The sequence below is a fragment of the Eumetopias jubatus genome, unplaced genomic scaffold (assembly GCF_037043125.1).
Source record: "Eumetopias jubatus isolate StellerSeaLion01/CBP00866 unplaced genomic scaffold, mEumJub1_p1.0 scaffold_14, whole genome shotgun sequence".
Taxonomy (NCBI): domain Eukaryota; kingdom Metazoa; phylum Chordata; class Mammalia; order Carnivora; family Otariidae; genus Eumetopias; species Eumetopias jubatus.
Window position 1 is genome coordinate 45,872,081 of NW_028274820.1, and position 26,578 is coordinate 45,898,658.

Sequence of the window (26,578 nt, forward strand, 5' to 3'; positions counted from 1 at the left end):
TCCATCTGCTCAAAATTAAAAAGACAACCAGCTCCTTTTTTTCTTTTCTTTTCTTTTTTTAACAAAGGTAACAAATATAAAAATCTAGTCGTAAACCACCTTCAAAGTACAATTAAAAACAACTAGAGGGATCCATCTTTTGAAGGGTTAATGAGTTTGGGGTTTGAGCATTTAAATCACCACCATGTTGTCGATTTCACAATGGCTGCAGCAATGAGGAAGAGTGTAGACAGCAGATGTAATAGCTAATTCCATCCTGTTGCCATCCAAACTGAACTTTATTCTCTTCCGGATGTAAGAACTTGCAAATGGCTCCATGACAGTCTTAGCACAGATGTCTTCATCCCATATGAAAAGAGGCAGTTTCTATGGCAATACTGGTTAAGTGCCTATCATGCTGCACTAATATAGTGCAAAATGTGCCTTCCATATAGCAAAAGAGATGCAGGCAACCAGTTTGAAAATTAGGGAAAGTAGAAACGTATTAACACAAGTAAATTAGTTTTCCTGACAATAACCACTATAAAATACTGAACTTGAGGACTTTTTTTTTTTTCCTAAGATACTAGTACATGTCCAGCATTCGTACTTTGGAGAAAGAATTAAGTCTTATAAAAGAGTCTTTGCCTCTGAAATGCAGGTTAATGAGAGCTACCATCAACCACCAAGATGCTGAATTTATTCAGTGGGTTTCCTGCTCAGCTTAGAGCTTATCTCTTATTCACCATTAAAATTGCTTATTAACAAGTACATAGTCTGACATAGTAATGTGTGTCATTCCATTGAGTATACATGTTATGCTTGACTATAGTATTGTAGAGATCTTGGTATAAACTCCTCATGCTAAAATGTTACTATGGGTTAACACTGCCCACAGAGGCTTGCATCAGGCATCCTAACTGACCAATTCCACAACCGTATTTTAGAGATGAAAGTGAATGGTCAGTTGGTAGATTTCAGAAAAGATCACAAAAAACTCTCAGAATGCAGCCTATGCTCAACTAAATCTAGAATTCTCAGGGCTGATTTTTTTTTTAATTTTTTTTTTTATGTAAGTGGTACTGTCTTGATATCTCCAATGACACTGATTTTCACTCTTTGATGCTCTTTTAAAAAGTTACAATGCATTTGAATTCACATAGTATGAAGAGCTTTGTGGCTGCCGGATGTCTACTGCAAAGTCAGAAAGCTGAAACTGGTTGTTGCCCGGGTAAGTTCTATTTTACATGTCTGCATCTCCATCGTAGGCTAAGGTTAAAGGTTTCAGTCGGTTGTTTTGCCTTCTTTGGGGTTTCTTTGGCTTTTTGCTGTAAATAATAATAAAAAATAATTGGAGAAGGAAAAGCCATCTTTAATCATAAATTTTACTGTCTTAAATGAAAAAATTCAAAATACATTGATAAAGTTGCCTAACTGCCTAATGACCTAATTTCAACCTCAAGTTTGAATATTCTGGTATCTTTGAATTTCTTATTTAATGCTCTGAATAACCTTGAAATAGAACCTCTCGAATATTTTATTATACCGTAAGAGAATTAAAAAATGAAATTCCTCACAATGGAAATAATACTATAGTATAATCCTTAGTATTTGACCGGAAATCTTTATAAATACACAATTTATAATATATGTTTAAAAAGATATTTGAATAAAATTAGGTATCACCATACTATCTTTCTCCAGTAGTAATTCAGTATCAAACTCTGTAGTTCACGATAAGCATACAAAGCAATATTATCTTGTAAAACCAAGGGGAACATACTTGAGATGACCTGGAGCAGCTCTGGCTCATCTTCAGATATTAAATGGCTTATTTGGTAGTTTTTAGAATATCTATGACTAAAGCTATTTTTATTTCTAATTTCAGATGAACACTAAATGTAGAATACTTATTTGATACAAATTGCTGTTTCTGTATTATAGTCAACGGACAGTGTTTTTGCTGAAATAGATCTGTATCCCCTTATATTTTGAAATATTTAATCACTCACCAAGCTAGATAAATCATGGAGACAATAAAGATGAGTAACACAAATGCCCCAGCTGCTACACCGTAAACCCAGGTCTTTAGTCTCCCATCTAAGAAGAATGGATATTAGTTATTAATTTACATTAGTCTGGTGTGTGTGTGTGTATATATATATATATATATGTATATATGAATATATATATGACAGTCTTTAACTATGACCAATGACCAGTCACATATGACCAAATCCTTTCAAAACAAAATGAATTATTGCTTAGGCACAGTTAATGATTAATGCAAAGCTGCTACTATGAGTTAGATGCTGCTTCATTAAAGATAAATTATCAGTGAGAATTGAATGGAAAAATAATTTTTTCAATTCAAATTGCGTTCAGATTTCAGGTTCATATGCCTAAATTTTTGCAGCTACTTATGTAAATTTTACTTCAATATATGCATAATGCTAAATAAACATTTTCTTATTTTTATTGAGAATGGCAATTATAAGGAAAGAGGAAAAGTAATGCAATTTCAAAAAGTCCTACAGCTTAGGGTTAATGCAGACAGGTATTTGAACATAAATTTTGTCATTTTAACCTTTTTTTTATGATGAACTGAAAGTGAATATACTTAACATTTTTGGGGGGAATTAATCTTTTATCTAATTTACACTTACACTGTACTTTAAAGCTCAGTCGACAATATCCTTTGTAAAATAGCCAAGTTTGATTATAACCTATAAATAACTTTTTAACTATAAATAACATTTTTCTAACTTTTTATTATATGGAATTAGGATAGAAACTTTTCTAATTTGGTTTTCTGGTCTCATTTCCTTTGAGCTTCTTAGTTTTGTGTTCACAATAAACTTCAACTAGATGATAGTATTAATAAATTTGCCTAACTTGATCATTACATCAACACATATTTTCTGTTGCATACATACAATTCAACATATTAGTGCTAAAATTATAGATTGGGCAAATTGACTCCATAGACACTCTGGTTTATTCAATATTTGTAAGGCATCAAAAATAAATCAGTACTGTGAAAGTTTTTCTACTTAGAGCTAGATCAACTTAGGGGTCCATTTGTTGGAACTAAATTGTTAATATTCTAAATATACTTCTTTTCAATTCTAAAGATTTTAAAAATTAGAGACTGGGTTTAAAATCAACTCCTGTTGGGTTCATCTGCCCTGAGAGTTCTTCAACAAATACTCTTTGAGTTTTTCAAAAACCAAGAACAGAATCTAAATATACTTTTTAAGAACATAAACCATTTCATTATATTAAAATGCTCATTTTAGGGAAGGTATATATATAAAATGACAATGTTCTCTTTTTAAAAACCAGTTTTGATTGAGAAGTTCTGCTTGGATTCTTAGTCAAGGTCAAGATTGCTAATGGCCATTTGCAGGTCCACTATCTTAAATACCGAGAGCAGAGTTTCCCAGGTTTGCACAGACAAGTCAGCTTTGCAAAATAAATTGTATTTTCAGCCTAACAACCTTATGAAGGCAGGGATAATGTGGTTAATCTCAATATTTGGGTTAAATCATCTAAATACTGAAAATACTTAAAATCCTAATAGTGATTCTCCAATAAGGGAAAATGTTTTGACTTAAAGCATTAGAAATAGAGATGTGCTATGCAGACTCCTTCTTTTCTCATATTTCTAACAACTGTAAAGTAGACTATGTCTGGCTTTGCCTAGAGATTTCCTTTGGTCATTAACTAGTAATCTCTGTTGGTGTGAGAAAAGCCACCATGATCTTAGCTACCTTATAGCCCTTGCAGCACAATTTTAAGCACCAGCTTTAGTTCCAGAAATAAGCATATAGTTTATTCCAACTAGGGAGAGAACGTGTGCGGGGTAGGGATAGCATTGTATTAGGCCTTCAAGCTTTTCCCTGTCTTGGCTTCAAGTCCATTACTAGACACATTAAGGATGTCTGCTTAGTATGACAAGGGTCTGGTCAGTCTCCAAATTTAAATCATCCCATCTAGACAGGAAGGCTCCATACTTGCCCTTCTGTATCTGGTGCTAGTACAGATTCTTATTATTTGAGTTTATCAAATCTAGGGGCCGATAGAAATTGGGCTGGCTACCAAGTACCCCTGAGCACAGCACTGCATTACTGGTGTTCCTATTTTAGGTTTAAATTGTTACCAGTCTATGGTCAAATGAAAAATTCTTGAATGTCTTTAGAGTTTTGTTTCAGTTCTGAATGACAATATACTTTATTCCTAATTAATATTTCATTGTTAGAGTTCTTTGTTCAATAGAAGCATAATTATACTTGCAAATTTAGGTCTGAGATCAAAATAACTAATATCCTAATTTTTTTTCTAAGAGGAAATTAATTTCATTTCTCTGAACTTTGAGCATGAATGCTTTTTTCATAATAGTAAAAACATTTGCTATATGGCAATATCAGAATAAATAAGTACAGATGACTCATGTGAAAATGCTTGCTCATTTTAACCCTTTGACATTGGTTAACTGTATAACTAAAGGATTCTACATCAACACTGTCTAGTCACTTCACCTGGCCCAAATGGCTGTAGAAACCAGGTCCTTCCCCGTCCTGTTGGGTTACTGGAGGATTGGGTTGGATGTACTGCCCGACTGGTTTTCACATCTCCTCTTTTGTCCTCCACAGTGGGTATCACCACCACGGGGATAAGTGTGCACTGCTCAAGAGTACTGTTAGAAGACATGACTTCAGTGTACCCTTCTTCACAACTGCATGTCCTCATCTGCAGGAGAACAAGAGGATTTCTACTATACATAGAAGGTGATGAGAGCATAATAGATCTGACTTGAAGAGAAGGCTTTAAGGAAGTACTGTTTTGGGACTTTACTATATGTAATTTCTGTCTTAGCTACATAAAAAAGAGCACACTTTTTGTACTGTTCACAAATTATTTTAACAGTAGAAATAAGCACATTCAGAATTGTTTATATCGACAAAAGGAGAGGTCTAGAAATCTTTAGGCCCCAAGACATGCTTTTTCTGGGGGGGTGGGGGGAGAGGGAGGAGGGAGTGGACTTTTTAAGAGATGACAAATAATGCAGCTGGCTTGTCTTTCCTAATGAAGTCACACATACCTCACTACAGTACGAGTGGGGTTGACTACACGGTGGGTTACAAGACCTGTCAGCATCAGGCTGGCGCACCACCAAGCAGCCCCCTGCAGAACAGAAAATCATATATTGACAAGTAGCATCTCTTGCAATGATAGAAATACTGTGTTGTATAGACTTGTCTTTGAATCCTGAACTACTCTGGGAACCCCCATGGATTTTTCTGAGGGCGACTGACTGTGACATACTTGGTTAACCTTGACCACTTCATACCGGAACTTGAGGCCCTTCTTACTCAGAGGAGATAGCACAGTGCCTGGCACTCGGCAGGTGCTCCACAAGCAGTGTTTGTATAGCTGCCACTTTGAAAACACTAAGTGCACACAGGCTATTTCTGTCATGGTCCCCAGCCCCCACTATGGGCCCAGTCCCACATTAAAAAGCAGATTGAATTTTCCTTTAAAGTTAAATTTTTTTTTTGGCCAAAGAAACAGTTCTCATGTCCCTTGAGATGTTTCTTTAATTTATGTGACTACCACATAAATGTACTTTTTTTTAAAATAATGCATACATAGTTCTTGGAGGAAATCCCTATTCCTGCCAGTTCAGGATTTTTGTAGCTGCTAAGTGATGTATTTGCATTATTGTTTAACTCGACATTGCAGCTCTCTGGTTTTTCTTCTCTTCTTTTCAGGTATAGTACCAAGTGTACCTAAGTTGTTACAAGTGAGGTTTTAAGATGAGAATAGATGTCCTAGAGAAACAATACTGGTGATGTGCAGGGAACTTAGAGTTTCAAACCATACTTGCTCAGTTGAATAGGATTTTAGGAAAGCAAAGTTTTTCCTTTATTTATGGAATTGATGATCCTCTGGAATTTAATCAAAGATCCTCTTGTTAATTCTTTGCCTTATCTTAATAATATAAACTATTCATCAAAAAATTATGATAGAAAAGCAGTTAGTCATTGCAAGGCAATTGCAGTTAAAAGGCCATATTGAAGTTATTATCATGAAACACATGAACAAAAAGGAAAACATCTTGATTTCTAATAAGGACAACTTCATAAAATTAAAGCAATCGATCAAGATAGGTAATATACTTTACATGCTTGTCTATTTCTCATAAAGAATCTCGTCTCTCCTAAAAGAAGAAGAATGCATATAGAGTTTATCACAAATCATTTACACATTGGCCTTTTTGGTTTCAGAGAAAGTATTAGAAAAACACTGGGTACTTTAATGGATTAAAAAGAAGGTGAACACATGATTTCTACAGGTAAGCCTTTTAAAATTTGACTTACCTTTGCCTTGGGGAATATCCCCAATTTTAGTGGGAAAAGAGATTTTTAACATATAGAAGAAATGGCAGACAAATATTACTTGCATCCATATTTGGGGAGGAAAAAAAGACCTGAAAATAACAGGACCCTCTGGGGCAACTGCAACGTTCCCTCTGAATAGTTTCAAGAATGTAGACCTTCATTTTCAACACTTGAGTTGAATGGACCATCTCTATAAGCGCCTTCAAATTCAGAAAATGTATGCTTCCCTTCATAAGGCTCTTTCTCCCCTTAGGCCTCTTGCAGTGGTGTGGTTGGAAGAGATTTCAACCCCCCCCACCCCCCACCCCCGCCCAGTAGATAATACTGTGAGAGAGCAAAGGGTTTCCTGGTAGGTATCTCTTCTTTGTTATATATGTGTCCACTGGGAGTTGCTATATATGGTTTCTTGATACAGATTTCTCATGTATAAAATCTTACCTTCACAAGAATATAATTTGATATCCTGTTCCAGCTTTCATAGGGAGGAAATAAGTAATTAGGTTTAAATAAATCCAGGAAATTTAAAATTTAATATAAAAATTGATGCTTTCCAAAAAGCATATTGATCTCTGTTCCTGTTATCTTACTGTATATATTACAGCTAAATTTATAAATGGACATTACTAATAGGCACCCAAATGCTCATTACTTTTGATCTCTGCCACAGGCTCAAAACAATGGCAGTAAATCAGCAGGTCCCCCGGAGTAGCTAACTCTCAAAACTCATGTTACTGATACACTATGAAGTATCCTATAGATTAATCTATAAAAATGTTAAAGGAGAGACATTAGATCTTTGGGTCATATGTTTAAGGTTTAGGTTCTGGTTCCAACCTTGGTTTCTTTCTAGGAAATTTGCAAGTTTACGTATCTGGAGCCAAGTTTCTCTCCACTTCATGGGGTCCTTCCACCCTTGCATTTACTGGGTTCAGATAAGGAAACTTTTAGTAATCACAGATTAGAGAAGCTCTTTGGTATATTTGGGTCAAAGGACACTTTAGAAAAGTTTTTCATTTGGATTTCTTCTTTGAATATATAATTTTTGAGTGGGGACAGAGTGGACAGAGTAGGTTAGCTGCCCAGATGCTCTGGGCTTGAGATTTGCCAGTAGATCTTACCTATTAATACAAAACTGAATCATAGATTTCTGAATTCAAGCAAGATATTTGGATTTGTAGAATTATATTCACTTGGTAATATTTTTGGTTTAGCGTATATTATTTTTAAGGTACAGAAATATAGTCCACAAAATACTGATTTTTTTTAAGCATGTGGTGAGTTATTCACATATAAAATTTCTAGGGAAGACAATCTGAAAATTATAATTTATTGGAATTAGGTAATATTTTAACTAGATTCTAGCAACATTGTCTAAAATGGCTGGATGAGGGAGAATTTAATCGAAATAATAAAAAACAAAATAGTCACTGGTTAGTTATAACAGCCTAGGTACTAAATCCCAACCATCTGCTGAATACTGAAAGAATCTTTGTTTTCTTAATTATTTTCTTTAACCACCTGCATGTGTATTACAGGAAGACTTGCAAAACAAACAAAAACAGAGAAATTGGAAGTTTACCTGTTACATTTATACCATCTGACCGCTGACACCAGACTGTTCGGGAAGAACCCTTCCAAGCACTGGCCATCCATTTATACTCATAACACTGTCCATCTGCAGAGACACAATAAACATGAACAGAAGCATTCTGCTGTCTAGAAGGACAATCATGGGGAAAGAATATTAAGAAAATATTTATAAACAATTGTCGAAGTGGTAAGTCCATCTCAAAAATGATTCAAATGTTAATTTATTGTCCTGAAATTGCCATATGTTATAAAATGTTATAAAATTTCTGATCTATTCCTAAATCCTATTTATTTGCCACAGTTTTTATTCTTTTAATGATAATACAGTACAGTTGAACCTTGAACAACACGGGGATTAGGGGCATGTACCCCTCTGCAGTCTAAAATCTGTGTATACCTTTTGACTCTCCCAAAACTTAAATACTAACATCTTACTGTTGACCAGAAGCTTTACTTGATAACACAAAATGTATGTTCTATACTATAGACTTATAATAAAGTAAGCTAGAAAAATGTTACCAAGAAAACCACAAGGAGGAGAAAATATTTTGTACTGTATTCATATTATTAGTTTTTAAAGATTTTATTTGTCAGAACATGAGCAGGGGGAGGGGCAGAGGGAGAAGCAGGCTTCCCACTGAGCAAGGAGCCCGATGGAGGACTCGAACCCGGGACCCTGGGATCATGACCTGAGCCAAAGGCAGATGCTTAACTGAGCCACCCAGGCGCCTTTGTACTGTATTTATTTAAAAAAAAAAAAAACAACTCTCCTGTAAGTGGACCTGGGCAATTCAAACCTCTGTTGTTCAAGGGTCAACCATATTATTAAAAATTTTAAAAAGTATCATAGTCTATCATTCTGAAATGTAAGTATTATACAGATGAAATATTTCTATGTGGTTTTTCCTAAATGTAGCTATAGTACATTTAACTGCTATATAGAATTCCACTGTACTAAACTCCACAATTTTTTTTTTTTTTTTTGGTATTTCCTCTCTGGATGGCCTTTTAGGTTGTTTTCAGTTTTTGCTGTTAGAGCAATGTCTCAGTGGTCAACCTTGTGCAAGTCTCTTCATGCTTCTTTAAGGTAAATATCTAGAAGACAAACTGCCGGGTATCTCCATAGGGATGGCTGAAACTTTACTAAATCTAACTTTTTTTTTTCCTCCAAAAAGTGACAACCTACATATCCACCAGCAGTGAATAAGGATCATTGTTGCTTCAGCCTTCACGAACATTTATAATTGCAAGATTTAAAATTTTTGGTTATTTTGTTGGGTGTGGAAGCTGTATCGTCATTTTAAATTGTAGTTCTCTATTAATGCTATTAAAGAGTAACAAATGTTTTGGAGCATTTAGACTTCCTCTTCTGAGTGTTGCTTCTTTATATCTAGTGGCCATTTTTTATCCTACTGAAATCTATACCTTTTCTTATTGAATTGTGGGAATTATTTACTCTAGAATAGCAGTTCTCAAAGTATGGTCCAGAGAACCTGGGAGACTTTGACATTCTTTCAGAGAGAGAGAGAGAGAGAGAGAGAGAGAGAGTGTGTGTGTGTATGTATTTCAACTACACATCTGTGTGAGTAGAGCTGGATTTTCTTCATATACATCAACTAAGATTGCAACAGATTGAGTGCAGAAACAGAAGAGAATCCAGCTGTCTTCCTTTAAGGCAGATATTATAGATTTGCAAAAATGTAAAACAGGACAGTGCTTGTCAAAGAAGTTATTGGTTTTGTTTGCAGAGTAGTTATTTTTCAGGAAGTACTGTTACTGTTACATAAAATTGGTTTGTGGTTATTTATTTTTTAATATAAATTTTTATGTATATATAACTCACAAAAGAAAATTTTGGGTCCTCAATTTTGAGAATACAAAATTGAATCAATTTTAGGGGTGCGTGGGTGGTCAGTTGGTTAAGCATCTGCCTTTGGGTCAGGGATCCAGCCCCGAATCGGGCTCCCTGCTTGCTGCTCTGCCTTCTTGTGCTCTCTCTCTCTGTCAAATAAATAAATAAAATAAAATAAAAATAAAATTGGATCAATTTTATACTCTTGGAGTTTTAAAATTGTCCTAGATACTAATTGTTGTTCTAGAATACTAATCCTTGGAAATTAGTTGACTTCACAAATATCTTTTCTAAGCCTGTGGCTTCTCTGTTAACCTTGTTTATGATCTATTACTATGTAGAAGATTTAATTTTTCATCTTTCTCATTTTTGTGCTTCTCATGTCATATTTTGGAAATTCTTATCTTGAGTTCATAATGATATTCTCCTATATTTTCTTTAAATGTTTTACAGTTATGCTCTTCACCTTTGGGTCTATAATTTAGTTTATTAATTTATCAGTTTTGTGTATGGTGTGAGCCACAAGATAATCTTAAAAACATTATATGGATAACAAATTATTGCAACATTATTTACCCACCCATTACCCTACTGACTTTCACTTCTGTTATGTACCTATATATGAGAATTTGTTCCTGAGATTGTTTCATTAGTCTAATTGCTTTATTGTTGACCAGTCACTCTTCTTAAATTATTAATGCTATAGAGTAAATCTTGAATAAAGCCATGTAAGTCCCTTGACCTCCTCTCCCATTTTTTTCTTCTTGAAATTCTGAGCTTTAGTAATTCTGTGATCTTCTTGGTCTTCAACCTCTCCATATGAATTTTAGGATCAATTTCTCAGATCATTTAAAAATCGGTTCAAATTACAGGGAATTTATATAAATTGGTATAAAATTGAGATGTAATGATATTGAAGCTTATCCACGAACATGCCTATTTTACTAATGTTTTAGTTATTTATATGCTTAAATAAGATTTCATTTACTTTCTATACATATCTTACATCATTTCTGTTAAATATATTTCTACTTATAGTTTTATTTTGATTCAATTTTTTTCTAATTAAATTTTATAATTGAGTCTTACTGGTAAAAGATTTTTAATTTTTTATTCAAGTATAGTTGACAAAGTATTATTTCCAGATATATAACATAGTGTTTCAACAATTACAGATATTACAAAACACTCACCGTAATCGTAGTTACCATCTGTCACCATACAAAATTATTACAATCTTACTGACTACATTACCCGTGATAAACTTTTCATCCCTGTGACTTATTTACACTGTTAATTGGAAATTTGTACCTCTTGATCCCCTTCATAAATTTCACTTATCCCCCACTCTGGCAACCACTAGTTTGTTCCCTGTACTTATGAGTCTGTTTCTGTTTTGTTCATTTTGTTTTTTAGGTTCCACATATGAGGGAAATCATATGGTATTTGTCTTTGTCTGATTTCACTTATCATAATACCCTCTAGGTTCATCCATGTTGTCTCAAATGGCAAGATGACATTCTTTTGCACGGCTGAGTAATGGAATATGGTATATATGTATACATATACCACATTTTTATCCATTCATTTATTGGTGGACATTTAACTTGCTTTTATATCTTGGCTATTGTAAATAATGCTATAATAAACATGGGGTGCATATTTTTTAAAATTAGTGTTTTTTTTTCTTTTACTTGGGTAAATACCCAGAAGTGGAATTACTGAGTCATATGGTAGTTTTAATTCTTTGAGGAACCTCCATACTGTTCACCACAGTGGCTGCACCAATTTAGGTTCCTGCCAAGAATTCACATGGGTTCCCATTCTCCACATCTTTGCCAACACTTTCTTGTCTTTTTGAAATTAGCCATCCTGACTGGTGTGAGGAAATTCTCATTGTGGTTTTGACTTGCATTTCCCTGATGACTAGTGATTTTTGAGCATCTTTTCGTGTGTTTTTTGGCAATCTGTTACCTTCCTTGGAAAAATGTCTATACAGGTACTCTGCCCATTTTTTCATTAGACTTTGTATTGAGTTGTGTAAGTTCTTTATATATTCTGGATATTAACCCATTATTGGATATATCATTTGCAAATATCTTCTCCCATTCAATAGGTTACCCTGTTGTTGGTTTCCTTCCTGCAAAAGCTTTTTATTTTGGTGTAGTCCTGATAGTTTTATTTCTGCTTTTGTTTCTCTTGCCTGAGAAGCCATATCTCGAAAAATGTTGCTAAGGCCAATGTTAAAGAAATTACTGCCTATGTTGTTTTTTTTTTTTTTTTTTTTAGATTTTATTTATTTGTCAGAGCAAGAGAGTGAGAAGAAGAGCATAAGTGGGGGGGAGCGGCAGGCAGAGGGAAAAGCAGGGTTCCCACTGAGCAAGGAGCCTGACATGGAACTTGATCCCAGGACCCTGGGATCATGACCTGAGCCGAAGGCAGACGCTTGACCAACTGAGCCACTTGGGCACTCGCCTATGTTTTCTTCTAGGATTTTTATGGTTTCAGGTATTATATTTAGGTCTTAGTCCATTTTGAGCTTATTTTTGTGTGTGGCATAAGAAAGCGATCCAGTTTTATCTTTCACATGTAACTGTCCAGTCTTCCCAGTACCATTTATTGAAGAGACTGTCTTTCCCCTATTGTATCTTCTTGCCTCTCTTGTGATGGATTTAATTGATCATGTATGTGTGGGTTTGTTTCTGGGCTCTATATTCTGTTCTACTGATCTAGGTGTCTATTTTTGTGCCAATTTCATACTATTTTGATTACTCTAAGCTTTGTAGTAGAGTTTGACATCTGAGATTGTGCTACTTCCAGTTTTGTTGCTCTTTCTTAAGATTGCTTTGGCTGTTCAGTCTTTTGTGATTCCATATAAATCTTAGGATTAATATTATTGGTACTTCAGTAGGGGTTATATTTAATCAATAGATTACTTTGGGTAGTATAAACATTTTAATATTCTTCCAATCCATGAACACGATCTATCTTTTCATTTCTTATGTAGCCTTTAATTTCTCTTCTCAATGCCTTATCGTTTTCAGTGTATAGTCTTTCACTTCCTTGGTTAAGTTTATTTCCAATTATTTTATTCTTGGTACAAGTGTAAATGGAGTTTCTTTTTCCTTCTGCTATTTTCTTATTAGTGTATAGAAATATGTTTCTATATATCAGTTTTGTATCCTGCAACTTAACATAATTCATTTATTCTAATAGTTTTTTGGGGGGAGGATTTTCTGTGTATAATATCACATCATCTGTAAGCAGTGATAGTTATAATCTTCCCTACCAACTTGGATGCTTTACATTTTTTTTTTTTTTATTGTCTGATTGCTATGGCTAGGATTTCCAGTAGTACATTGACTAAAAGTGGTGAGGGAGGATAACATCCTTGTGGCACTTCTGTTCTTAATGATGAACAATTATGAGCTTGTCCACGGAGTATAATAATGTTAGCTGTGGGTTTGTCAAAGATGGCCTTTGCTATGTTGAGACCCACCTGGTGAATTTTTATCACAAATGGATGTTATATTTTGTCAAATTCCTTTTGGTATCTATTGAGCTAATCATGATTTTTATCTATTTTGTTTGTTAAAATTTTTAATGTGAACATCATATAGTAACGTGAATGATTATTTCTTTGTTTTCAACTATTAAGCTTCTGGTTATACTTTGGCTAGAACCTTCTTTACTAGGCTGAAAAGAAGTAGCCCCAGTGAGCATCCTTGCTTTGTTACTGATTGCAAGGGAATGTGTCTTATGTTTCCCCTAATATTATGATGTATGCTCTTTGTTTTGGTAGATATCATTCATCAGGTAAAGTGATTTCCTTCTAGTTCAAGTTATGTTGGGAAGTTTTTATTGTAAATTAGTGTTGCATTCTATAAACATCTTTTTAACATATACTTAAAAATCATATGCCTTTTTTTCCTATTACTGTGATGACTTACATTATTTTTTCTAATATTTAGGCATCTTTGTACTTCTAAAAATATCAATTAGTCATGATATTAATTATTTGGTTAGATAATCTTTAATGATTTTGACATCTAATCTATTTTCATTGGCGACTTTATTGGCTGATTTTACTGTCAGGGTTATACTTTTGTAGAGCTGGAGGGATTTTCCTCATCTTTTTTTCCCACTTAACTTTATTTTTTAAGATTTCACATAAAAGGGAGTTGTTTGTTTCTTTAAATTCTGGTAAATCTCAAAGCCATTTAGGTTCTAGTTTGTTTCATGTGTCAGTAAATATTTGATAAATTTGAGTTTTTAATAGTTATAGAATCCATAGTGTAGATTCTCAATTACTCTTGGTATAAATTATAATATCCTAGATTATCTTGAAGTGTTTCTATTAGCAAAATATATTCAAAAATATATTTTCAAACTCTATTTGTTGTAGTATTGCTTTTGCTTTTTTTTCCTCTTCCATTTTTGCCCCAGGAGGTGGTCTATTTAGTTTTGGTCAACTATTGGTTGTTGATTATCTTTTCTAATCATTAACAATTTATATTTATCTGTATTAGTTACATTCTACTTTATCTTTTTAAAAAAAATCTCGAGTTTAATGCTTAGCTCATTTTCAACGTTTCTCCCTCCTATTTAGGCGTTTAAGGCTTTAAGTTCTCTCCTAAGTACTTCTGTGCTGCCTCCTATGTACCATTTGATATGTAATGCCCTAGAAGTGGGTTTTTAGTTTTTACTGATGTGTGTGCATGGGGAGATTTCTTTTTAATTGTTATTTCTAATTTTGTCATTTTGGGTTGAACAAACCTTTCCTTGGGATTTATTTCATTTTCATTACCTCCTATGTACCATTTGATATGTAATGCCCTAGAAGTGTGGTTTTTAGTTTTTACTGATGTGTGTGCATGGGGAGATTTCTTTCTAATTGTTGTTATTTCTAATTTTGTCATTTTGGGTTGAACAAACCTTTCTTTGGGATTTATTTCATTTTCATTACCTACACTGTCCTAGGACATTATGGAATGATTTATCTGGTTGGTAAATTTGGAAAGATTGAACTGACAAGGCAGATAATTCTACCTAATTCTTAAGTCATCTAGCCCATTTGGCTTTTACTTTAAGCATTCTTCCTTCACATTCTGAGCTCTCTCCTCCAACTTTTCAGTCATAACAGTAATATTTTGACTCCTATTTGCTATTAAATGTCCTACTCCCTAATTGTTTCAAAACACAAGCAGGAAGGAGAGGGTTGTTTGTTGACCCTATAAATTCTTTCATTTTCATTTAGACTGCCTCTGTGTTCCCAAACTATTTTTAATGCTCTGTGGTTCTTGGAAATGTCATGTATTGTGTGGCTCTATATGTGCATGTACATACACACACAAACCTGTAAACATGTATGGTCATAACACCTAGGTCAAATTCTTACCAATATTTTGATTTATCAATTTCTAAGAATATAGTAAAACCTCTCACTTGGCTGTGGATTTTTGTTTCCTTTGATTTAAATAAAGGATATTGTTAGATTTCGTCCTGGGTGTACACATAATGTGCTCTTAGTTAGCTCAGTCTTCTGTAGCTCATAAAACAAACATTTCTTACATTTCTTATCTAATTTATGAAGGGTAAAGATTTTTCTTATAAATTTTTTAAAATTCAGAATCATACTCTTCATTCTCAGTCTTAAGCGAGATCTTAGCAAATTACTTATTGAACAGAAAATTCTGTATCTTCTATCAACATAAAACTAAATCGAAAAGATTTCATGAATTGTAGCACTCACCATTACATGATTTTGTTTCTAACACTTGCTCTGGGCACAGATGTTGATTTTCTAGTTCCTGTATAATCACAGCTCTGGAACGGACCTGTATTCCACCAAAGCCTAAGTCTTCACCATTCACACAGGTTAGCTGACACAGACTCCATGAAGACCAGTCCTTCAGATAACAGTCACCTGCAAAACACAGGTGTGTAGTTTGTACATACCCATAAACAGTGGCCAGCCATATAGTAATTTTATTTCTTCACCTCACTGGGAAAGGTAAGACTAGCATACCAAAAAACATACTTACAAAATAAGTATTTAATATTTGCAAGTTTATACGTAGTTTACAAGTGTGTATTAATGTTATTTTTGGAGTGGATGTTATTGGGTATTGACTATGGCTGGAAGGAGCTTGTTCCTTGTAATTCAGTTCCTCTTAAAAGACAGAATAGTTGATGAAAGCCTACCACCACTCTTGTCATTATGTTTAAAGGACTTATTAAGTTCTTGCTAGTATCAATGAAAATCTAAATATACATAAAATTTATCTTGTAGGTATACATGATTTCAAAAGAACTTGAACTCCAAGACTGAGACAACTGGCATTTATACTTTTTTTTTTTCTTCTATTTCTGGCCAGGGGTGTGGAGGTGAGACAGCCAACTGAGCAACTGGAGTAGGGGCAATAATGCTTGTAATTTGATCTACAGCTTCAATCAACTTTTTTTTCAATTACTTATTGAATAATATACATGAAAAAATGAGCACATATTACAAATGTTGGAATTTTCACAATCTGATTATATAACCGTGCATCCAATGCTCAAATCAAGCAACAGAGCATTCTCAGAATTTCAGAAACCGTTCTTGTGTTATACATGGAATTATACCATACGCATCTTTAAAAAATATTTCACTCGATTATGTTTGCAAGATCCACATGTATTTACGTAGTTCCACTTTGATCATTCTTACTGCTGTACTGTATTCTACTATATGAAGGTATCGCAATTTAGATATCCATTCTAGTGATGGGCATGTGGATGGAGAGTTGTAAATTTTTTGTTATGAATACTGTTGTGAACATTTTAGTATGAGTCTTTGAACTTAGGTGTGCATTTCTACTGGGTGAATACCTAGGATTGAAATTGCTGGACCCTGGTGTATCATGTGTTCAACATCTTCAACCATCATGAGAATAGGGAAGAATTAAAATATCTTTCCCATATGCCCATCCATTCTTCAGGACTGACCGGTGATACTGCTCAGAGGATACAATAAATTATGACAGACACAAATCCATATGGATTCTTATTTTAATTATTCTAGCCATACCACATTCATAATTCATATTGCCTTACATTGTGCTGAAGATATCTTAATATTAGCACAAAGTTGCCTGGAGATCTGATTAATGAAAACATGTCTTATGCTATAATTAAGAAATCTTGGTCAGACATGAATTATTGACTAATAGATGTATAATAGTAAAATGATTTTTGTGGACCTTTATTATAGTATGTTGTTAATATTCAGTGTCATCCTGAAGTTCAGAAAATTCTAGTAAATTTTAGAAGTGTTAAAGAAAAATTAGGAAGCATGTTTAAATACTTTTGGGTTGCTTAGTTTTTAATTATGCAGGAGAAACTATTAAACTTTTAAACAGTCCTCTCAAGATAAAGGTAATAACTGTACCTCAGTAATTGCAGACTACATGGAAATAATACCTTTTGTACTAGTAGGCTCTAGTTCTGTGCTTATAGCACCTGACATAGTGTATTTTACAACAGAGCTTAATCTTTTAATAAAGAATCCAGGTCAGGCTTCAAAGATTTAATAACAGCAAATGAGAGTATGACATTAGCTTGTACTAAACATACTTTTATATTTTGACCATCTAAACCATTGTAATAATAAACTATACTATGCCTGCAAAAGATAGGACAAGTGTATGAAATGCACGTCCCTACTTTAGTACTTTGCTCTTTAAAGCTTAGTAACTCCTATATTGCTAACTTTTAAAACCCATTACTGGAGAAAAGTGGCGAGAGAGGAATGGAGATGCATAGATTGTAATTTATAAAAGAAGAGCAGCCTCCTCCTGGATTTATAATTACTTTAATTAGAATGGTGTGTTTGCCCTGTTTGATGTTATTATGAGATCTTCCTTTCCTTCGGGTTACTTAGGACAGACTTCAATCTTGTGTTCACTTACGTTACTATTAGATTAGCAACTGTCTCTTCCATTAGAAGGTAAACTCAATGGGGACAGTCTATAATTGTCTCTCAGTGTATCTCCAATCTTGAGCCTGGAGCCCAAGCCCCAGTAACACTTAATAATAGTCAAAGGAAGGGGCGATCATGCTGCAGGAAGTATAATGAAAACAAGTAGGAGAAACTCAACAGGGAAGTAGACCCTGTTGCCTGGCAAGGAGGCCAGTGCTGCTCCGTGTTGTGGGTATCACAATAATCCCATTAATGGCGCTGGAGATTTGGCTTTAGAAGAGATAGGCCTTACCACCTTTTAGCTTTGGTCACCTTTCATTGACTATGTGGCCATTTGGCACATCAAAGCCCAAAGTTTCAGTCCTGGGCTCTGCCCACAGCCCTTATTACCTGCTGCCACAGCCTCAACCTCAGTCTGTTGTGGAGCAAAATTATTTTATTAAGTTCAATTGTGTGTGATATCTAGACTGAAATCAGGCCAGGAAATCTGGGGGGGAGGGCAGGAAATGAAGAGGGGAATTGCTGGATCGGGAATAGGTTATTATTAGCAGGTGTGGGAATGTCTAAGAAGCAACACTTAGCCTAGGTCTAGAAAGCAATTTTTAAAGATTTTTTAAAAAGATCTTTTTTCATTTGAAGTAGATGAAACTATCTGTATATACAAAGACTGTTACAGTTGAATATGCACAGTGAGGGATGATCTCAAAGTCTAGCACTTAGTTAAAAGTATCGGGTTGTTTTATCTACTGCTCTGTTTAATTTTATTCAGTTCATCTTGATAAACTATAGAAACTGCCAATATTATCACCGCAAATAATTTACCTAAGAATGAGTAAATTAATGAGAATGAGCGACCCGTTTTGTCAGCTTTTTAGTGTTTAGAGACTTAATTCCATTAAAATAAACTTTTGAAAATATGTTCTCCATCTTTAAAATTTTAACTACCCAAATAAAAAAGGTATGATTTATTTTTGTCTCCAATATTTGTTCCCCAAATCATTTTTATTTTGGGGGGATCTTGTTTGAAATAACACCTTCCTTAAAGAGATTGATATTTTTCTTATAATTATAGGCAAATTGGGAGAATAAAAACTTTTCACTGAGGGTAAACTATAGGCAATTTACTTCCAATCTTATTCTTTTCTGGTCTACTAATAATAAACTGTTGCCCCCATCTTTCTCAAAGCCTTAGGCTCATACCTGACATTGAACTTATTTTGATCTTCTGTCTACCCTAAAGTTCTCTGCAAGCCCAAATTCCTAAATATTAGCTTATCACTGTCTGCCAATTATTTCTAAACTACTTGATATATAATATTTGCTTTCCACATTTTACTGCATGAACCCCTTGTCTAACTTTGAATTGGAATAATTTCTTTCAATATTTTCTTCCATAATATTTTTTTCTCACTCTTGAATGGTGTAGCTGGGGATAGCATTTTAGGTTCATGACCATTTTCCATCATGCTTTGCATATATATTCCTTTGTCTTTTGGCTTTCATTGTAACTAGCAAGAATTCTATTATAATTTTAATTGCCTGCAGTTGCAGGTAATCTTTTCTTGGTGCATTACTAGTTATTTTCCTACATTTTATGTTTTAAGTACAATATGCCTACGTGTGAATTTGTTGTTGACTCTATTCAGGACCCAGAGTAAGCTTTCCTTATAAGGACTTCAGTCTTTCTTTAGCCATTATGTGTTTAGATGCTGCTTCTCTCTCTCTCCTGGAAATCCTAAATAGGTGCAAATTCTCTTTCATACTTGCCCTGTCAAACATGAGCCTAAGGCCTTAACTGCCATCCCCTGTAGGTGTTAAAACTCCAGGTGGGTGGGTGTCAGCAGAGGCCACATAGGAGACCCAGACTTCACCCTTAGTTGGCAGTGACAAGGCAAGACCCCCTTCATCCACACTACAGTATCCGGTTATTGGCACAGATACTACTGAATGAGAAGACTTGTTGACATGCCTTAACTTAGACTATACATGTAACTTAGAACCTACTCCTTCTCAACTCTGGTGCTAGTAAGAAATGACCAAACTATGAATTCTGTTTTGGTATTGTTACCTGGGCAAGGCTGGGTGCAGGTCTCCTCAAGAACCATTTTTTTATTACCATCTATGATGGGTTCAATGTCAGTACAGAATTCTTCATCCACCACTTTGCTGAAATCATCAGCTGACCCATTACTCACTACACAGGAAATGTTCCTTGTTCTGGTCCCTTCGCCACACTGGGCATCCTGGAAATACAGGAAGAAATAACTAATTAGGAAAAGAAAAAATAATTCATTAGCGAGCTCATCACTTACAGTCATCTCTGCATGACTGATTTTGATTTATGGGCAGTTAAAGAAGCATTTGTAACCCTAGGGAAGAAGTCCTATAGGACACTAGCTATAAAGTATACAATGAACAATTTGTTTTCTAGCCAAAGACAGGCAAATAAATTTTCATTAAAATGAATCAGTCTCCAAATGATTTTAAAAACACAGGACAGGGACTGCTTGTTATCAAAACTAATTAAACAGTTACAAAATGGCAAGGTACCTAAAATCTTTAGGAGGAAACATGCTGTCAGCTCTGAAAAATATTTCTGAAAACGAGTCTCTACAGATTAAAAAAACACACATTTCTATACAACCTCTTGAGATCTGATTACCTGCACTTGGCATAGAGACCACTGGCCGTACTGCCACTGGTAACAGGGCTTCACTGGGCAAGGCTTGGACTGTTCCATCAAGGCAGGGCATGGCCGTCCATCCCCCTGAAAGGGCTGGGTCACGGTACGCCTTCGGATCATTTTTCCTTAAAGAGATACAAAGGGATGCAACTCTAGTGACATATTTGTGTGAGAGTCTGTCTTGAGAGAGGGCATCACAGATCCTTCTGCTGAGGAGCCCTGAGGAACGAGTAAGGCTCAGACAGTTTGAAGAGAAAGACACTGATTCAACCTTTCTGAAGATTATCTGGTAGGACTTAAAGCAAGAGGGGTATCTTATTTCCTGTTCCTTGACCAGGAGTCTAATGTTAAGGAAGGTACAAACCAACCTGTGAGGCCACATGTTTGAGAACAGTCTGACCAAGGAGACCAGTCGGAAAGCTGACAGTTGACAGGGCATTCCACCACACACGATGTGTTCATCGGCCAGTTCTTCTCCAGGCCAAGCTGAAAGGAGAGAGGCAGATGTGTTTGTACTGACCTGGAAGCTTGGCTCGGTGTAGCGGTAGAAGGAGGGAGGGAGGGAGAGAAGAAGACTAGTGGAGAGGAGAGGAAGAAAAAGCAAGATGCATAATAGAATAAAAAGGTACCTGGAGGTCAAACACCCAAACTTAAAAATAGAAAGTGGTTCAACCCAGAAGAGTGGGAGAAGAGGGCACAGGAGGAGTGGAGGAGCCCGTTTACTCAACGCTGTTGAACGGTTTAGATAAGTCATGAAACAAAGTAGCTTTAGTCTCCAAATTGGCCTAATTTCCCCAAACAAGGAACAAATAGGTGTAAGCACGATTCCTTTCCATTAGTTAAAAAAAATATATCACCAATATATAGATCTATAGTTGTATCTTTGGGATAAAAATTTATTTCGCATGTGCATGTTAAACTGCAAAGCAAAAGTTTGAAAGACAAATCACCGTTTGACAACTAAATATTATAATGTATTGAAATAATATAAAATATTAGTTAAGTATGCTATCTCTTTCAAAAGGAAATATGGGTCATTAGAATTTTTTGATTATGAAAATTTTATATACACATTTTTTTTTTAAAAAGGTTTTCTTTTCTAAAACTGATCTCAGCAGCTAACTGTAGCATCATTCACTTATTTTGGTTAGCCTCTCATCAGATACTAATATTGTGACATTATATTGGCATGGAGTTCCTTACTTAAGCATTCTACTTTTAAAATAGGAGATTTCAAACTCATCGACTGTATATGCAAACAGTTAAAAAGTCCAAGGTACAAAGTAGCATGAAAACAGCAATATTTAAGAGCTTGTTAGGAGAGTACAATTTTGGGGGCAGGGGTAATCCTTGGGAATTTTCAAGATCTTGTTTTATTTCTGCATGGAAAAGAAGTTTATAGTGTCTAATGTACATAGCAAAAGCCGGCAAAAGAAAATTTTCCTGAAATCTTGTGTTGTGGTTCAAGTATAGCTCTTGGCTCTAAGTTATCCACTGGGAGAGGATCAGGTCAATGGCTTCAGGCTACATACCTCTGCAGGTGCTCCCATTATATTCTCAACCAGTAATACTTGACAAGTTTTTGGCACAAATTTGGCACAAAATTTTTTACCATTTTTACCATATCAAAGTCTCATAAAGTCACTTAAAGTCATGGGAGGTTGCAGAAAGGACACTTAAGGTGATTACATGCTAAAAAAGATGTGTAACATTTAAGGTAGACAATAGTTTTGTGGAGAGAGGGTTTGAATCACAGAAGTCAACTCCTGCTGACTCATTTTACTACAGAATTGAAAAGGATGTCTCTGTATAGATCTTCTGGGCATCCAGGAGTAAGATATTTAACCCTCTGGTACTTTTTTTCTTAAACATTTATTGTGCCCTTCTTTTTTTTCCTTTCTCTCTTGCTCTCTCATATGTCTAAACATATGTGTCTAAGTAAATGAAAAGAAAGATCTGTTCAGGGATCAAAGAATAGGAAAGGAGAAACCAATTACTGGGTATTGAGTGAATAAAGAAAAACATCAAAGAAAAAAATGCTATATAAATGCTAGATGGGTTTAACCTTAATTGTCCTCTTTGTTGGGTAGGAATGGCAATTTTCTTTTTGGCTGCTAGGGACACAGCAAGAGTTAGCTACTGCTGTTGGGCTGAATGCAGGGTTTGCACATGTATTAGTAGGTAGGCAATCAATCCATTATTAAAAAGATAGCTAGCTTTTCTCAGGGCTATTATTTAATACTACTGCATCCATAGGGATGGATAAAATGGGATATGAGTTGTTTATTCCAATTCCTGCAGAGAGAGCTCTATTCTCCCTAAAGACAGTGTTTACTAGAATGTTATGACTTGAATCCCTAATTGTCACCACAGTATTCAAACATAGTATTAATGCATAAGAGTATATTTATCTAGGCTCCTGGATAACTGAAATTAGTTATTTCTCAGGGTTTTACTCACATTTCATTTAAGAAATTAAGGACTCTATTTATACCTCTCTTCTATAGTCATGTTTTTTAATTGGTTTTGTATGATATGGGTTTAGCTTTCACAAAGCTCTCAGCAATTCATGGTAGATTTCATTATGATCCACGAGGACATTTATATGTACACTTGCAAAAAAGGAGATATATTAATCAACTAGAAGTAGATCAAAGCTCTCCAGCCAATATATGACTATAATAATGTTCATTAATACTAATGTTCTTTTTATAATGGTTACATTACTTTGATGTTACTAGTTTCAAAAGCAACTTAATTCAAGTATAACATTTATAATTAAAGTACGAATTCACTAAATTAGAGGATGGTGGTGAGTGGAATTTATTAAGTAAACAACTTGTTTTTAGCACACTCGGGAGCTCCGTTCCCATGGACAAATACAACGAAGTTCTTAGGGCCATATGATAAAGATATCAAATGGATTAAGACATTTCCCTCTTTGAGTTTTGTCAGGAGTTGGAACAATTTACCATGGGCTTGTATAACCCCTGAGATGTTTAGATAGAAGTTATGGTCACCATGTCTACTGAACCCTAATGAGGTCATAAGCTCCTCTCTATGTGTTCAAGATCTATGGAGGCTCCTGCTTATCTTGGTTCATGTTTAACCCAGTGGGGCTTAGATGCAGGAGGAGTCAAAACCTGTCAGGAATGTGAATACCCATTTGGTATGGAAGTCAGACAAAATCATTACAACATGAAGTGTAGCTTCATGAAAGCTAAGAAAGGCCAACAACTATGTTTCCTCACATTTCATAAGGTCATACTTAGAAATGATGACATTACTTTTATAAATTGGAGAATTAATAGTTACAATTCACTGTACCTCAAAGATATAATGGCAGACTTCATTCCTTTGTTTGAATTTCAAACTCTCATCCAGACCTGAGTACTTAGACTCTCACAGCTGGATATTAGATCCTAATGTCAAAATCTGCTACCAAACCACAAATGATCAATGTTTAGCAACAGAGAGAATAAATGATGGCTCTTGGCAGGTGTCCCAGGCAACACAAAATTCACATGAAATTACACAAGATGATGAGTAGTCTGATTAAGATTTATTGCCTTTATTCACCTTGATTACTTATTGTTCCCCAAGCATTTCTTTCAAAATGGCTAATTAGCATACCTTTGGGCTCCAAGCAGAACAAAACACAGGAAATTATGTGTAGAAATCAGTAGCTGGACAGTGTTTCTTTTCAAGAGGGTGCTTAGCAGCCTCTGAATAGTGCAGAAAAACATCTGTTGGCAATGAGCTGCATTGAGCACGGGTCACTTGGCTCAGCATGAATTGAAATTATTAGGGAAGACTTTACTCGCAGAGATATAACACGGTATCCCCTCACCTCTTCACAATATTTCAGGTCAACTGACTTGCCGTCACTTCGAACACAATCCAACATCCTTGTTTTAATGCCATTTCCACAAACTGCTTTCTCACTCAACTGGCACGTACTCCAGTCTGAAAGGAAAGGGAGCCCATCAGAACAGAAGGCTATGTAGGAAACAGATTTCAAATGAAACTCTGATGACCTGAATCCCATATTTAATTCACAACTGCTTCCTAAGCCCCCACAATCAATCATCCCACATGCAGAGCATATGGGTCCCAGCTTTGAACATATCAAGATTCAAATGGACTTGCTGGGGTTGCACATAGCTACAGGGATTATTCTTGAAGGCAGATGTCTTCTTGACCATCTTGACAGCTAGCCATTTGGTGATATCGTGAAACTGGCTTTGGCCTGCAGATCAAATGTCACTTAACAACTTGTTTTCCTAATAAAAGGAGAAATTTAAAACTTAATGTTATTTTTATTTTAGCCAGTCATAATTTTTAATGGGTGGCACTTTAACTGTGTCATTACACTCAAATACAACACTATTTCACTTACTGTCCATACTTAGAATGTTTTAAAATATACACTTATTTATTTCAAAATCACTTTGGCCATATCTATTTAATTCTGTTATTTCATGTCTTTTGCAAAATAATTCTTTCATCTTTCTCTCCAGGGTAGGATAGCATGTCCCGGAGAATTGTGACTTCCTTTGTATCATCAAAGGAAACTGAAGAGAAAAACCTAAGGGAACAAAAGGCCAATCTGACGGCTGTGTGTTATTGTATAAGGTTTGGAGTTTATTTTAGTGTGAGAATGACTTGGGAAAAATTCCAAAATAAGCTTCAGGGTTGCCCCACATCATATAACTAACACATTCGCTTTTTTCCTAGAGTATGTGCCTTGATGGTATGAAGATGAGAGTTATGGACAAAAATGGAATTCATAATAAACCTTTTTATTTTTTTCAGAAAAAAACCAACAACCCACTTACCCTTTTTCATCGTACCTTTGATAATTCAGAAATATTAGTATCTTCTTCATATACTTTTTGGTAGCTTAAAATTGCCAACATTTTTACATAAGACTAATTGTGCTTATAAATTGCCCCCACACAAAGAATCGTCCCGGTATGTCACAGTAATTAAACATTTTCTGAAGAAGATGTTTATCTTTCAATAAACCTGATAATTATGGGAAAGATGTATCTTCTACTTGCACCTTCCCAAAGTGGGAGGATGTCTTAGACTATTTACAATCTACCTTAAGGACTCAATGTTTGTGTGATACTTTCATTCTCTGTATCTTGATGTTTATTAAAAACAGGTAACTATTTATCTGTCATTATATAAAGAATTATCTCTGGGAAAGTAAGCAGCACGCCCAAGAGGGACATAGATGGAAATGTAGAGTACTTACGGGAATGCTGCTGAGCTGAAACATGGGATTTGGCTTTTGTCTCGGTGATGAGGTGACTATGCACATACCTGTTACATTATAATCATAGTGGAAGCAGTTTTTGTTTAGGTTACAAGGTTCCTTCTCAACAGCATTAGGGCAGGCTCTTCCTTCATCAGCAGGTTGTCTGATGGGATCAGCTGACCTTTGCCGGAAACTGCTTTGATTGCAAGGCTGACAAAGAAAAATACAGCTCTTCAGAAAGGTGAATACTCAGCCACACGAGAGCTAATATATTAGGGAGAGCACTGGAGCTGGAGTGAGACTGTTGGGGCCACTGGCTAACTTGAACAATCTCATTACACCTGTTTCATCATCTATAAAATCGAGGTGTTAGATGAGTTTCCGATGTCCCATCTAGCTATAAGATGCTTAAGAGTCTGTGCGTCAAATACTAATAGATACACCACATCACATACATGTAAATGCATACATATGATATTATGTGATTAATTATATTTATAATTAATATAACTATATTATGAATTAATAATTAATTATAATTATATTAATATATAATTAGTGATCTGCATCACTAATATAGAATTAAAAATCAATCAATCTATCGAATTTAGATTCTTGGACCTGAAAAACCATTTTAAGGGTGAACATATTAGTTATTGTAGATTATGAATACAGAAATTACAACCTATCTACCTATCCATCTAGTTTCTTGGACCTGAAAAACCATTTTAAGGGTGACTTGAAATAACTAGCTTTTAGTGACCTTGATTTTCCTAATGGGCACATCCCCATGCACAGGAACACAATTCAGCAGTTAAAAAAGACTAGCTTGCCATTCTGC

The 26,578-nt window shown here is 34.9% G+C and overlaps 1 protein-coding gene across 3 annotated transcripts in view; it reads right to left on the bottom strand.

The window, feature by feature from the left end:
• Window positions 1-1,222: 1,222 nt before the first annotated feature.
• The window catches only part of THSD7A (thrombospondin type 1 domain containing 7A), a 425,464-nt gene continuing 400,108 nt past the window's right edge, over window positions 1,223-26,578 (bottom strand). For all 3 annotated transcript variants that reach the window (XM_088018343.1, XM_028119633.2, XM_088018342.1), the window contains 11 exons: window positions 25,803-25,947; window positions 24,322-24,437; window positions 20,840-20,957; window positions 20,451-20,596; window positions 19,857-20,031; window positions 15,578-15,751; window positions 7,963-8,058; window positions 5,084-5,166; window positions 4,521-4,731; window positions 1,992-2,079; window positions 1,223-1,307 (listed from right to left, as the gene is read on the bottom strand). In XM_088018343.1, the coding sequence (XP_087874469.1) occupies window positions 1,223-1,307; window positions 1,992-2,079; window positions 4,521-4,731; window positions 5,084-5,166; window positions 7,963-8,058; window positions 15,578-15,751; window positions 19,857-20,031; window positions 20,451-20,596; window positions 20,840-20,957; window positions 24,322-24,437; window positions 25,803-25,947 (1,437 nt within the window). The remainder of the gene's footprint in view (window positions 1,308-1,991; window positions 2,080-4,520; window positions 4,732-5,083; window positions 5,167-7,962; window positions 8,059-15,577; window positions 15,752-19,856; window positions 20,032-20,450; window positions 20,597-20,839; window positions 20,958-24,321; window positions 24,438-25,802; window positions 25,948-26,578) is intronic.